The sequence below is a fragment of the Bombina bombina genome, chromosome 7 (genome assembly GCF_027579735.1).
Source record: "Bombina bombina isolate aBomBom1 chromosome 7, aBomBom1.pri, whole genome shotgun sequence".
Taxonomy (NCBI): domain Eukaryota; kingdom Metazoa; phylum Chordata; class Amphibia; order Anura; family Bombinatoridae; genus Bombina; species Bombina bombina.
Genome location: NC_069505.1, coordinates 562,590,130 through 562,606,145, shown reverse-complemented (window position 1 = coordinate 562,606,145; position 16,016 = coordinate 562,590,130). Strand labels below are relative to the sequence as shown.

The window sequence follows — 16,016 nt, the reverse complement described above, 5'->3', positions numbered from 1 at the left end:
GAAAGGAGGAACCATAGGGTACAGTGGTGACTGGAGTTTAATTAAAATTTAGACCTGCCGTAAAAACAGGGCGGGGCCGTGGACTGACTACACTACAGGAGAAAGGAATTTATCAGGTAAGCATAACTTATGTTTTCTCCTGTTAAGTGTAGTCAGTCCACGGGTCATCCATTACTTATGGAATACCAATACCAAAGCTAAAGTACAACGGATGAAGGGAGGGACAAGGCAGGAACATTAAACAGAAGGAACCACTGCCTGAAGTACCCTTTCTCCCAAAAATAGCCTCCGACGAAGCAAAAGTGTCAAATTTGTAAAATTTTGAAAAAGTGTGAAGCGAAGACCAAGTCGCAGCCTTGCAAATCTGTTCAACAGAGGGCCTCATTTTTAAAGGCCCAGGTGGAAGCCACAACTCTAGTAGAATGAGCTGTAATCCTTTCAGGAGGCTGCTGTCCAGCAGTCTCATAGGCTAAGCGTATTATGCTACGAAGCCAAAAAGAGAGAGAGGTAGCCGAAGCCTTTTGACCTCTCCTCTGTCCAGAGTAAACGACAAACAGGCAAGAAGTTTGACGAAAATCCTTAGTTGCCTGCAAATAGAATTTCAGGGCACGGACTACGTCCAGATTATGCAAAAGTCGTTCCTTCTTTGAAGAAGGGTTAGGACACAGAGATGGAACAACAATCTCTTGATTGATATTCCTGTTAGTAACTACCTTAGGTAAGAACCCAGGTTTAGTACGCAGGACTACCTTGTCTGAATGAAAAATCAGATAAGGAGAATCACAATGTAAGGCAGATAACTCAGAGACTCTTCGAGCCGAGGAAATAGCCATCAAAAACAGAACTTTCCAAGATAACAACTTGATATCAATGGAATGAAGGGGTTCAAATGGAACGCCTTGAAGAACATTAAGAACTAAGTTTAAGCTCCACGGCGGAGCAACAGACTTAAACACAAGGCTTAATCCAGTCAAAGCCTGACAGAAAGCCTGAACGTCTGGAACTTCAGCCAGACGTTTGTGTAGAAGAATAGACAGAGCAGAAATCTGTCCCTTTAACGAACTAGTAGATAAGCTCTTTTCTAAACCCACTTGTAGAAAGGACAATATCCTAGGAATCCTAACCTTACTCCATGAGTAACTCTGTGGATTCACACCAACGTAAATATTTACGCCATATTTTATGGTAAATTTTTCTGGTAACAGGCTTCCTAGCCTGTATTAAGGTATCAATAACCGACTCCGAGAAACCACGCTTTGATAGAATCAAGCCGTTCAATCTCCATGCAGTCAGCCTCAGAGAAATTAGATTTAGATGTTTGAAAGGACCCTGAATTAGAAGGTCCTGTCTCAGAGGCAGAGACCACGGTGGACAGGACGACATGTCCACTAGGTCTGCATACCAGGTCCTGCGTTGCCAGAATCAGAATCACCGAAGCTCTCTCCTGTTTGATTTTGGCAATCAAACGAGGAAGCATTGGGAATGGTGGAAACACATAAGCCATGTTGAAGACCCAAGGGGCTGTCATAGCATCTATCAGCACCGCTCCCAGGTCCCTGGACCTGGATCCGTAACAAGGAAGCTTGGCGTTCTGACGAGACGCCATGAGATCCAGATCTGGTTTGCCCCAACGACGAATCAGTTGAGCAAAGACCTCCGGATGGATCTCCCACTCTCCCAGATGAAAAGTCTGGCGACTTAGGAAAATCCGCCTCCCATTTCTCCACGGCCTGGGATGTAGATCGCTGACAGGTGGCAAGAGTGAGACTCTGCCCAGCGAATTATCTTTGAGACTTCCAACATCGCTAGGGAACTTCTGGTTCCCCCTTGATGGTTGATGTAAGCCACAGTCGTGATGTTGTCCGACTGAAATCTGATGAACCTCAGAGTTGCTAACTGAGGCCAAGCTAGGAGAGCATTGAATATTGCTCTTAACTCCAGAATATTTATTGGGAGGAGTTTCTCCTCCTGAGTCCATAATCCCTGAGCTTTCAGGGAATTCCAGACTGCCTCCCCAGCCTAGAAGGCTGGCGTCTGTTGTTACAATCGTCCAATCTGGCCTGCGAAAGGTCATCCCCTTGGACAGATGTGGCCGAGAGAGCCACCATAGAAGAGAATCTCTGGTCTTTTGATCCAGATTTAGTAGGGGGGACAAATCTGAGTAATCCCCGTTCCACTGACTTAGCATGCACAATTGCAGTGGTCTGAGATGCAGGCGCGCAAATGGTACTATGTCCATTGCCGCTTACCATTACGCCGATTACTTCCATGCACTGAGCTACTGACGGGTGTGGAATGGAGTGAAGGACACGGCAAGCATTTAGAAGTTTCAATAACCTGGCCTCTGTCAGGTAAATTTTCATCTCTACAGAATCTATAAGAGTCCCTAGAAAGGGAACTCTTGTAAGTGGTAATAGAGAACTCTTTTCCACGTTCAACCTTCCACCCATGCGACCTCAGAAATGCCAGAACTATCTCTGTATGAGACTTGGCAGTTTGAAAACTTGACGCTTGTATCAGAATGTCGTCTAGGTACGGAGTCACCGCTATGCCTCGCGGTCTTAGTACCGCCAGAAGTGATCCTAGAATTTTTGTAAAGATTCTTGGGGCCGTAGCTAATCCGAAAGGAAGAGCTACAAACTGGTAATGCCTGTCTAGGAAGGCAAATCTCAGATACCGGTAATGGTCCTTGTGAATCGGTATGTGAAGGTAGGCATCCTTTAAGTCCACCGTGGTCATGTACTGACCCTCTTGGATCATGGGAAGGATGGTTCGAATAGTTTCCATTTTGAATGATGGAACTCTTAGAAATTTGTTTAGGATTTTAAGTCCAAGATTGGCCTGAAGGTTCCCTCTTTTTTGGGAACCACAAATAGATTTAAATAGAATCCCTGCCCGTGTTCCGTCCGCGGAACTGGGTGGATTACCCCCATTAGTAAGAGGTCTTGTACACAGCGTAGAAACACCTCTTCTTTGTTTGGTTTTGCTGATAACCTTGAAAGATGAAATCTCCCCCGTGGAGGAGAAGTTTTGAAGTCCAGGAGATATCCCTGAGATATGATCTCCAACGCCCAGGGATCCTGGACATCTCTTGCCCAAGCCTGGGCGAAGAGAGAAAGTCTGCCCCCCACTAGATCCGTTTCCGGATAGGGGGGGCCCTCTCTTCATGCTGTCTTGGGGGGCAGCAGCAGGTTTCTTGGCCTGCTTGCCCCTGTTCCAGGACTGGTTAACTTTCCAGCCCTGCCTGTAACGAGCAACAGCTCCTTCCTGTTTTGGAGCGGAGGAAGTTGATGCTGCTCCTGCCTTGAAGTTACGAAAGGCACGAAAATTAGACTGTTTGGCCTTTGATTTGGCCCTGTCCTGAGGTAGAGCATGGCCCTTACCTCCCGTAATGTCAGCAATAATTTCTTTCAAGCCGGGCCTGAATAAGGTCTGCCCTTTGAAAGGATATTAAGCAATTTGGATTTAGAAGTCACGTCAGCTGACCAGGATTTAAGCCACAGCGCTCTGCGCGCTTGAATGGCGAATCCGGAGTTCTTAGCCGTAAGTTTGGTTAAGTGTACGACGGCATCAGAAACAAATGAGTTAGCTAGCTTAAGGGTTTTTAAGCTTGTTCATAATTTCATCCAATGGAGCTGTGCGAATGGTCTCTTCCAGAGACTCAAACCAGAATGCCGCCGCAGCAGTAACAGGCGCAATGCATGCAAGGGGTTGTAATATAAAACCTTGTTGAACAAACATTTTCTTAAGGTAACCCTCTAACTTTTTATCCATTGGATCTGAAAAAGCACAGCTATCCTCCACCGGGAGAGTGGTGCGCTTAGCCAAAGTAGAAACTGCTCCCTCCACCTTAGGGACCGTCTGCCATAAGTCCCGTGTGGTGGCGTCTATTGGAAACATTTTTCTAAATATAGGAGGTGGAGAAAAGGGCACACCGGGTCTATCCCACTCCTTGTTAACAATTTCTGTAAGCCTTTTAGGTATAGGAAAAACGTCAGTACACACCGGTACCCGCCGCAAAATAATTATACAGCCTACATACTTTCTCTGGAATTGCAACCGTGTTACAATCATTCAGAGCCGCTAATACCTCCCCTAGCAATACGTGGAGGTTCTCAAGCTTAAATTTAAAATTTGAAATCTCTGAATCCAGTTTACCCCGGATCAGACCCGTCACCCACAGAGTGAAGCTCTCCGTCCTCATGTTCTGCAAATTGTGACGCAGTATCAGACATGGCTCTACCATTATCAGCGCGCTCTGTTCTAACTCCAGAGTGATCGCGCTTACCTCTTAATTCTGGCAATTTAGACAGTACTTCTGTCATAACAGTAGCCATGTCTTGCCAAAGTGATTTGTATGGGCCGCCCTGATGTACTTGGCGCCACAATATCACGCACCTCCTGAGCGGGAGGCGAAGGTACTGACACGTGAGGAGAGTTAGTCGGCATAACTTCCCCCTCGTTGTCTGGTGATAATTTCTTAACATATAAAGTTTGACTTTTATTTAAAGGTGACATCTATACATTGAGTGCACAAATTTCTATTGGGCTCCACATTGGCCTTTAAACATAGTGAACAAAGAGATTCATCTGAGTCAGACATGTTTAAACAAACTAGCAATGAGACTAGCAAACTTGGAAATACTTTTCAAAATTAATTTTACAAGCAATATAAAAAAACGTTACTGTGCCTTTAAGAAGCACAGAAAAACTTAACACTGTTTGAAATAACAATGATCAAAAATAGTTATAGCAACCAAATTTTCACAGTAAATGTATTAAGTTAGCAAAGGATTGGCACCCACCAGCAAATGGATGATTAACCCCTTAGTACCCAAAAACGGATAACAATTATATAATTAACGTTTTTCTCACAGTCAAATACACTATCACAGGACTGCTGTGCCTGATTACCTCCCTCAAAATGGATTTGAAGACCACTGAGATCTGGATCATGGAGGATGAAGTAGACAGATTGTGACTGGATTTTTACTGTGTAAAAAAGCGCTAAAATAGGCCCCTCCCACTCATATTACAACAGTGGGGAAGCTCAGAAACTGTTTCTATGCAGAAAACAAAAATGGCCATGTGGTAAAAATCATGCCCTAATAAGTTTTATCACCAAGTACCTCACAAAAAACGATTAACAAGCCAGTAAAACGTTTTAAACATACATTTAAAAGTTATGTATTATTATTAATAAGCCTGCTACCAGTCGCTTTTACTGCAGTTAAGGCTCATACATTATTTTCAGTATTTACAGTATTTTCAGAGTCAATTCCATTCCTTAGAAAATTACATTCAGTGCACACACACACACACATCAGACCTGATACCAGTCGCTATCACTGCATTTAAGGCTGAACTTACTTTACAATGGTATCAGCAGTATTTTCTCAGTCCAATTCCATTCCTCAGAAAATAAATTACTGCACATACCTCATTTGTTTGCAGGGGAGCCCTGCATGCTATTCCCCCTTCTCTGAAGTTACCTCACTCCTCAGATGAGAAACAGCCAGTGGATCTTAGTTACGTCTGCTAAGACCATAGAAAGAACCCAGGCAGATTCTTCTTCTAATGCTGCCTGAGAATAAACAGCACACTCCGGGTGCCATTTAAAAATAACAAACTTTTGATTGTAGAAATAAACTAAGTTAAAAAAAACACCACAGATCTCTCACAGCTTCCTTTTTAGTTAGGCTGCAAAGAGAATGACAGAGTATGACAGGTGAGGGGAGGAGCTATATAGAAAGCTCTGCTGGGTAATTCTCTTGCAGTTTCCTGTTAGGAAGAGAAATATTCCATAAGTAATGGATGACCCGTGGACTGACTACACTTAACAGGAGAAAAAATATATTAATAAGATAGTGACTGAAATTTTCACAGAGAATTACAGGAGTACATATATTGTAGGTGAATGCCCATCAGTTTAATTCTCCAAGTCTCCTATGGTCTTAAAAGCCACTGAAGCAGACTGTGACATTGAGTCAAATTCTGTCCAGAAATTGGTTAAGTTGAGTGTACCAGTCTTTGAAAAGAGATTAAAAATTGATGGGGAAAAAGCAAGGATTGAATACAGAGAATTATTTTAAAGGGACAGTCTAGTCAAAATTAAACTTTCGTGATTCAGGTAGGGCATGTACAGTAATTGTAAGCAACTGTTTCAATTTACTTTTATCATTAAATTTGCTTTGTTCTCTGGGTATTTTTTGCTGAACGCTAAACTTAGGTATCCTCATATGCTAATATCTAAACCTTTGAAGATGCTTCTTTTCTGAATGCATTTTGACAGTTTTTCACAGCTAGACAGTGCTAGTTCATGTGTGCCATATAGATAAAATTGTGCTCATGCTCATGGAGTTAATTAGGAGTCAGCACTGAGTGGCTGAAATGCAAGTCTGTCAAAGGGAACTGAAATAAGGGGCAGTCTTCAGAGGCTTAGATACAAGGAAATCACAGAGGTAAAATGTATATTAATATAACCGTGTTAGTTGCAAAACTGGGGAATGGGTAATAAAGGGATTATCTATCTTTTTAAACAACAAAAATTCTAGAGTAGACTGTCCCTTTAACTGTAACTACTCTCTAGACATCTTTTTTTTACTTGTGAGTACCCAAAATGTTTTGTAATGTAACATTGGTTTTGCGGCTGGGCAGAACATATTTAAATAAACCCTGCCATTTTGGATGATATTAGGGAAGCACCATAAATAAGAAGCACTTTATACTAATAAAAATTAGCTAAAAGGCAATGACTCAACTATGATGCATGCTCACTATACTAAAAATGCCAAATCTTAACTTATGGTTTTGTAGTAGAACAGGTTTATTGCACACAAGTCACCAATTAGTATCACTACTAGGAATGGGCGAATGTGTAAATTTTCAAATTTCGAATGTAGAACGAATGTTATTACCGAAATTCGAATTATAAATCCGAATGCCGATAAGAACGAATATTCTTAAAAATTCGATAATCGAATTTTATTTACAGGTTTCGAATGTCACTTTCGAATTTGAATGTTTATAATTATATCGAATGTCCACATTCGAAATTTCGAATTTAACATTCTATTTAAAAAATACTATTCAGAAGTTCAATAGTTCATGTGGTAGGGCAGGAATCTAGTAAATTAATACATAATAGATACAAATATATAAATTTTGAATGTTTCTATATAGAATATTGCATTATTCGAAATATTACATTTAAAGAAAGCATTAGAAATACTATTACAAATATAAATTCGAATTTTTCAAAAAGAATATTTTCGAATGTAATCATAAAATTCGATTCGAACGAACGAATGTGTTAAAATTTCATGCCGTTTTTTCGAATGTTGCGAAACATTCGCCCATCCCTAATCACTACACATGATTACACAGTATCAACAAACAGACCTTCAATGTCTGCTAATTTTTTATCATAATTGTACACAATTGGCTTTTGGATTATGAAATTGGAAGATTAATCACACAGGTAACAATTCTGTATTGCTTCCAGGAGGAAAAGATTTTAAACTTCGCTTCACAAGTGTAAGATTATGATCATCCCTTGTGTGTCGGAATTCTGAACCAATATTTTTTGTTTGTGTTTAGGCAAAAAGTTGTCTCACTATAAAAGTATGTAATTTTGTTTGTTATCTACTTAATGTTACAGTATGGTTTTTTTTTTTTTCATGTAATTTTCACCAGTTTTGTCATTGCTTTTTCTATTCCTGTAGATTGTACATATTCCCTTAAACTTTGTATGAACCTGAAGAATTTACAATTCGATTAACACCACAATATGCATTCTTATGAATAATGACACCATTGTAAAATAAAGGTTGCAGAACATTTTGTTTAAATACCACTTTAAAAAACAGTTACCGAATTTATCATAAAATACCCCTCATACTGGAGCTTGACATACTTAAGTGTGCCCCCTGCACAACTCATGTAAAATGTGCCAGTTACCAATATGTTTATGCCGATACCTACAGGAGTTAGTCATCAGCTATTAGCAGTCAAGCCAGGCAAGACCCCCATCCACAGCTCTACACCATTGTTAAACACTGTCCAAACCTCCACGATCTTACATAGCCTCTTCTCTTAGTTAATATTGATCTGTTTCAAAGCAATTTCATTTAAATTCATCCTAATAATCAAGGGAAAATTGTCTTTTTCCCTTTCAAACTAGACATGTCTGTCTACTTAAGCCACCAATGTCCCAACATTATATTAACCTCTTCCTGGGCTCCTCAATTGCCTTAAAGTTCCCCACAAACTAACTCATTTCAAACCACACTGAAACCAACCAAGTAAAAGCTGGTACCACATATATTCAAGTCCCACTTAATCAAATATTTTTGGGACATAGACCATAGGTTATTGCTACTGCATGAAAAACCTACATATGAGGACAGAACCAGACTTAACAATTACCTGATCCACCCCACAAATGCCAAGTCCTCCTTACTTTTACCTACTCTGAATCAAACCACATCTCTATCCCATTTTCTTTAACTCTAGTCTCTCTTCTTTGCCCAGTATATGTAAGAGTAACCAACCACCCAGCAATGAACTTGACCTACCAAAGAAAGAAAAATTTAAGAAACTACACAACTAAATTATGTTGTAGATACAACTTAAACTTGTAACACACCTACCTTACAGTCTTCATAACCTCGGATCAAGATATATAGGAGCGCCAATGGCTTAGATATACACAGGTAAATAAAAATAGAAAGTCAAAAATGGTCTCCAATAATTTCTATGTTCCAAAGTCTACCAAATATTTAATATATAAATCCAATATAATTTCTGATCTCCAGAATCATAAAGACACAAAATACAATAAAAACACAAAATACATATAGCGAAGCTTAAAATACAATGCAGTAAATGATTTAAAATACAACAAATAACAGATTGATTCTAATCCGGTTGGTTAAACTGGATAACCAATATCTAATGTCCCAGATTACGTGAGTCCTCTTAAAAACCTTCTAGTAAGTATATAATTTTGTTTATCAAATACACGTGCAAATAAACCTAGTGTCCAATAAATGATATAATAATAGCTCAATGGTTCTTATCAATGATAGATCACTAATAAAGTGATACGAGACCCACTAATAGGTCAACTGTGCATATAAATTTTGCAACATTTAAAACGTGTGAAAAATCAAAGGAAAAAAGGGATACAATGTGTTGGGTTCCTTAACCTGTCAAATAAACCATATTGGTGGATTTGTAAAAATATGACACAAATAAAAATAAGTAGTGATTGTTGTTTTACAAAAATAATAATATTATATATCAAATATAGATAAAGTAATGAGAAAAATAATAGATGTCTTGAAAAAGGGCCCGATACGAGGGCCGAAACGCGTAGACGATACTTTACAACCAGAGTTGGAGAGGCTCATTATATCCAGGACCAGGATTTGAATGGTAAGACTATTTTCCAATAGTCCCGTACCCGTTAGCGCTGTTTGTTTAGTGCACTTTTTCTATTTCTTTCAGGTATTTTTCTTAACATAGGGGATTAGGACTTTGGAACTCCACTATACATTGAGGATCTCTCTCACCGGATTTTTTACCAGACTTTTAAGGATTTCCAAAGACTCTTAAGGACACTATTGTTATATCATCATTTTAAGTTATTTAAAAGCTGTGGAAACACACTTTTAGGAGTTTGTGGACTAGTTTTGGGCCAAACTACTACACACTCTCTGTTTATTTGTTGTTTTATATTTTAACAGTTTGTCCTAATTACATAGCTTGTGGTTAGTTAATACAGCTTTGTGGTATTGTTTACTGTTTTTAAGATAATAAAGCAATAACGGACTATTGAGTCCATCACCCAGGATTTAATCAGGAGAATTGAGGTAATAGCTGGTACCAGTTTAGTTTTATAATCCCATTGGTAGGATCTCACATTTAATTTTGTGTATTATTATATATATTATTTTTCTCATTACTTTATCTTATATTTGATATTAATATTATTATTTTTGGTAAAACAACACTCACTACTTATTTTTATTGTGTGTCATATTTTACAAATCCACAATATGGTTTAATTTGACAGATTAAGGAACCCAACACATTGTATCCCTTTTTTCCTTTTGATTTTTCACACGTTTTAAATGTTGCAAAATTTATATGCACAGTTTGACCTATGTAGTGGGTCTCGATCACTTTATTAGTGATCTTATCATTGATAAGAACCATTGAGCTATTATATATCATTTATTGGACCACTAGGTTTATTTGCACGTGTATTTGATAAACAAAATTATATACTTACTAGAAGGTTTTTAAGAGGACTCACGTAATCTGGGACATTAGATATTGGTTATCCAGTTTAACCAACCGGATTAGAATCAATCTGTTATTTGTTGTATTTTAAATCATTTACTGCATTGTATTTTAAGCTTCGCTATATGTATTTTGTGTTTTTATTGTATTTTGTGTCTTTATGATTCTGGAGATCAGAATTATATTGGATTTATATATTAAATATTTGGTAGACTTTGGAACATAGAAATTATTGGAGACCATTTTTGACTTTCTATTTTTATTTCCTGTGGTATATCTAAGCCATTGGCGCTCCTATATATCTTGATCCATTGTTCCGTTTCTAGACCTATTAGGGGGTCTTCTTTATAGTGAGCAGATATCAGTCCTGGGCGCTGGTTGCTTTTCCTTTCCAAGTCTTCATAACCTCCTCCTTAATAAAATGTAAAGCCTTTGGTTTGGTTGTCATTCCTGTACAGAAATAATGCACCCCAATCTCTAAGGCATTAATGCCCAGCACATCAACACCATCAGTTAATTCACGGAACAAAAATTCTCAGTCACAAACAAGTTAATCATCCTGATCTGCCTTTGACCTTCTCAACCAAACAGAAACAAACCCTGAACTCAATTTCACAACCATACATTTCCAAACCCTATCATCCCATCTGTGTCCCCCAACCAAATTAGACTCTGAAATGTTTCGAAAAAGTTAAAACAAAAATTTAAAGTAAATGAAACCTCAAAACTAGAAAAAATAATAATATTGTGATTGACCCATTAATGAGATACAGGAGGGATTAGTTAAGTCATACATAAAGGGGTCAACTACAACCCTTTAGAAAAAAAGTTAAAATTATTTATCTACAAAAATCTCCAGAAACTTTAATAGTGATTATTTGTTGCAAACCATTAGATAAGTTTTTCTAAAGATATATATGTATCTATACAGAAAGAGAAGCACTCAACCAGGAATGAGCAAAGACTCAGTAGCTTGTTTTTTTGGCGGGTTGCCACCTCGGAGCAGCCTCTTTTAGCCCCACTGTGCCTTTCACGGTTAAGAACTTGCCATGTTCTGCATTCAGAGGAGGATTGCCTGGTATTTTGGGGCTGGATTATCCTTTTTAGGCAGGATCAGACACTTAGTGAAAGATATCCTCTTAGAAATGCACAATTTGGCTAAAAGCAGCTGCTCCTAGGTGATGACTCACCCAAGCACAAACTGTTAATCAATCCTGGTTGAGTGCTTCTATCTCTATATATACGTTTTTTTTTAAATAATTGAGATCAACCCCCTAATAAAGACTTATTATAATGTAACATGTATAATGAGATACAGAATAGATCCTCGCACAGGTATCACTTGTAGTGGTATATAGGAAGGATTAGAACCAGGATATAAATGCCTTGCACAAATATATATATCCAGAACCAATACTTGTTTGTTTTTAGTCATAAAGAGGTCATCTACTTGTGAAAGTAAGTAACTTGCTTGTTTTCTAGTGTTATATTCTTCTAATTACACTAGTTGGGTAAGGCTTTTGCTATTCCAATAAATTATACATATTCCCTGTTGTAACATTAGAAAATTTAAAAAAGATAAGCAATTTATCATAACCCCCCCCCCCATTGGACTTTGCCTTACATAAATGTGCCCCCGCCCCTACACAACTCAGGTTAGACTTGCGATTTAACAAACCAGACAAGGCTCTTTATATATATATATATATATATATTTATATATAATGTGTATGTATGTGTATATATAGTAATATATATATATATATATATATATACACTGTATATAAATCACTAAATCACTTTAAAATGATGCAGCATAGCTGTTAAAAGCTGACAAGAAAATATCACCTGAACATCTCTATGTAAAAAAGGAAGATATTTTACCTGACAATCGGCTAGATTACAAGTGTTGCGGTGCGGCTTTTAATGCTGAAAAAATATTAAGGGTCGTGTCGGTATAGCTATACCGCAAGCATTTTAGCCTTTGAGGCCTATTTATCAAGCCGTCAACTATGCTGCATTCTCCGGCACCAATATGCTCGCCTAACATCACGGCCGCGTATCTCAATATGCTCTCCATATTTATAAAAAAAAAAACGGCAAAAAGCCACACACCAAGTAAGAGGCGATGAGCAATGGACTGTTGTTAACTAGCAGTCATCGATCTTGCTGCTATTCGGCTTTTTACCAAATTTATTTATACCCTGTCACTAAACACCACCACTATACTAAAATGTTTAACCCCTATCCCGCCGCTCACTAAAATGGTTAACCCCTATCCCGCCGCCACCTAAATAAATGTATTAACCCCTATTCCTCCGCTCCTGGACCCCACCGCAACTAAATAAATGTATTAACCCCTAAACCCCTGGACTCCCACATCACTACCACTTACTAAACCTATTAACCCCTAAGCCGTCAGCCCCCCACATTGCCATAAACTAAATTAAGCTATTAACCCCTAAACCTAACAACCCGCTAACTTTACATTAAAATTACAACATCCCTATCTTATAATAAATTAAAACTTACCTTTAGAATTACATTAAACTATATTAAACTATTAATTAACCTACCCTAACTATTTTACTGCAATTACATAAAACTACCAATAAAATTAACTATATTACATATTGAAAAACCTAACCCTACTCAAATTATTTCAATCTACTATTAAAAATTACTGAATTATTTAAAAAAAAAAAACACTGTTACAAAAAAACAAACAAACACTAAGTTACAAAAAAAAATAAACCACAGTATCAAAAATAAAAAATAATTACACCTAATCTAATAGCCCTATCAAAATAAAAAAGCCCCCCCAAAATAAAAAAAACCCTAGCCTACAATAAACTACCAATGGCCCTTAAAAGGGCCTTTTGCGGGACATTGCCCCCAAGAAATCAGCTCTTTTACCTGTAAAGAAAAATACAAACACCCCAAACAGTAAAACCCACCACCCACACAACCAACCCGCCAAATAAAAACCCTATCTAAAAAACCTAAGCTCCCCATTGCCCTGAAAAGGGCATTTGTATGGGCATTGCCCTTAAAAGGACATTTAGCTCTTTTACTGCCCAGACCCTACTCTAAAAATAAAACCCACCCAAAAAAAACCTTAAATAAACCTAACACTAACCCCCGACGATCCACTTACAGTTTTCGAAGACCGGACATCCATCCTCATCTAAGCAGCAGAAGTCCTCATTGAAGCTGGCAGAAGTCTTCATCGTAGCGGGCAGAAGTCTTCATCCAGACGGCATCTTCTATCTTCATCTATCCGGCGCGGAGAAGCTCCATCTTCAAGACATCCGGCGCGGAGCATCCGCTTCTTACGATGGTCAACAAAGAATGAAGTTTCCCTTTAAGGTACGTCATCCAAAATGGCGTCCCTTACATTCCGATTGGCTGATAGAATTCTATCCGCCAATAGGAATTTAAAGGGAAAAAATCCAATTGGCTGTTGCAATCAGCCAATAGGATTGAGCTCACATTCTATTAGCTGATTCGATCACCCAATAGGATGAAAGCTCAATCCTATTGGCTGATTGCAAGAGCCAATAGGATTTCTTCCCCTTAAATTCCTATTGGCTGATAGAATTCTATCAGCCAATTGGAATGTAATGGACGCCATCTTGGATGACGTACCTTAAAGGGAAACTTCATTCTTCGTTGACCATCGTAAGAACAGGATGCTCCTCGTCTTGAAGATGGAGCTGCTCCGTGCCAGATGGATGAACATAGAAGATGCCGTCTGGATGAGGATGGATGTCCGGTCTTCAAAAACCGTAAGTGAATCGTCGGGGATTAGTGTTAGGTTTATTTAAGGGTTTATTGGGTGGCTTTATTTTTAGGTTTAGAGTTTTTTATTTTTCGTAATTTAGTGTTTATTATTTTTTGTAATTTTAAATTTTTTATTTTTTTTCGTAGTAAGTTTTTTAAATTTGTAATTGGTAGTATTTTTTATTTTATTAGAATAGTTATGTTAGGTTAATTTATAGTTTAATGTTAGGTTTATTTTTATTTCACATGTAAGTTTTTATTTATTTTAAGATAGTTATATTGTAATTTTAATTTAAAGTTAGGGGAGTGTTAGGTTTATGGGTTAATAGTTTAATTTAGTGTTTTGCGATGTGGGGTGTCTGGTGGGTTAGGGGTTAATAGGTTTATTTAGTTGCAGAGATGTGGGGGGCCGGAGGTTTAGGGGTTAATAGGTTTATTTAGTAGCCGCGATGTCGGGGGTTGGTGGTTTAGAGGTTAAAAGGTTTATTTAGTTGGGGAGATGTGGGGGGCCGGAGGTTTAGGGGTTAATAGGTTTATTTAGTAGCTGCGATGTCGGGGGCCAGCGGTTTAGGGATTAATAACTTTATTATAGTGGCGTCAATGTCGGGGAGCGGTGGAATAGGGGTTAATAACTTTTATTAGTGTTGGCGATGTCGGGAGTGGCAGACTAGGGGTTAATAACTTTAGTTAGGTGTCAGCGATATTGGGGACGGCAGATTAGGGGTGTTTAGACTCGGGGTTTATGTTAGGGTGTTAGGTTTAAATGTAACTTTTTTTTTCCTATAGACATCAATGGGGTTGCGTTATAGTGACCGCCATTCTGCACTTCAGGTGTTAGTTTTTTTTCTAACACTCTCTCCCCATTAATGTCTATGGGGGAAAGTGTGCACGAGCACGTAAACTCAGCCCTCGGCTTTTGTGCGGTATGGAGCTTAATGCCACCATATCTCACGCACAAGGAGGCTTTTCAGGTAACTCGTAATGGCAGCGCTATGAAGAGTGAAATTAAGCAACTTTTGTTGCATTTGTTTTGCACCTTGTTTAGCGCAAAACTTGTAATCTGGGTGAATGTCCTCACCTTACAGTAGTAAGTTCTGTGTAAAAAAGTTGTCTTTCAGTTACTGCCCAGCAGCAGGTAAAAAAAAAAAAAAGAACAATTGAACAGCAGCCAATCAGCATCAGCAGGGCTGAGGTCATGAACTGTTTTACTGTGATCTCATGAGATTTCATAGTAAACTTCCTTAAACTGAATAGTTAAATAACATGAGTGTCCCGGGACAGGCATACTGACTGCTTAAAGTAAATGTAAATTTAGATGATAAAGTGCCTGGTTTTTAAAAATCCCATTTAAAACAGGGGTACTTTAATTCATCAAAATTTACATTTCACTTGTGTTGTGAAAATACTTACCTTTTAATCTTGACAGCCTCTCCAGCGATTCCCCCGGACGTCGCAAGCCTCTTCATACGTCAGAAATGAAGGATTGCTCATCCTCCAATCATGGCTTTCCCCCCTGGGGGAATCATTGTCTGATTCAACGCCTTGATTGGAGGAAGCCAGATTCCTCATTTTAGACCCGGGAAGAGACTTTGCGACAGGCGGGGGAAGCGATACAGCGGCTGTCAAGATTAAAAGGTAAGTATTTTCACAACACAAGTGAAATGTAATTTTTGATGAATTAAAGTGCCCCTGTTTTTAATCAGATTTTTAAAAACCGGGCACTTTATCATCTAAAATTACATTCACTTTAAAGTCCTTTACAATAGGGTATGAATACTTATGACATGTTGAGTTAAAATATCTTTTTTACATAGAGATGTTCAGGTGATATTCTCTAGTCAGCTTTTTACAGCTATGCTGCATCACTTTCAAGTGTTTCAACATTTGGGTATCATGGCCCTTCAAATAAGGTTACTTCAGTGCCA

At 38.3% G+C, this 16,016-nt stretch overlaps 1 protein-coding gene across 4 annotated transcripts in view; it reads left to right on the top strand.

Moving 5' to 3' along the window:
- Positions 1 to 16,016, top strand: part of LOC128667058 (major histocompatibility complex class I-related gene protein) — a 202,350-nt gene that overhangs the window by 166,714 nt on the left and 19,620 nt on the right. For 2 of the 4 annotated variants that reach the window (XM_053721942.1, XM_053721940.1), the window contains one exon: positions 7,600 to 7,623. The exons of 1 other annotated variant lie outside the window; for it this stretch is intronic. In XM_053721942.1, coding sequence (XP_053577917.1) covers positions 7,600 to 7,623 — 24 coding nt within the window. Of the gene's footprint in view, positions 1 to 7,504; positions 7,624 to 16,016 lie in introns of those variants that run through there. One more of the 4 variants, XM_053721941.1, reaches the window with a different exon arrangement.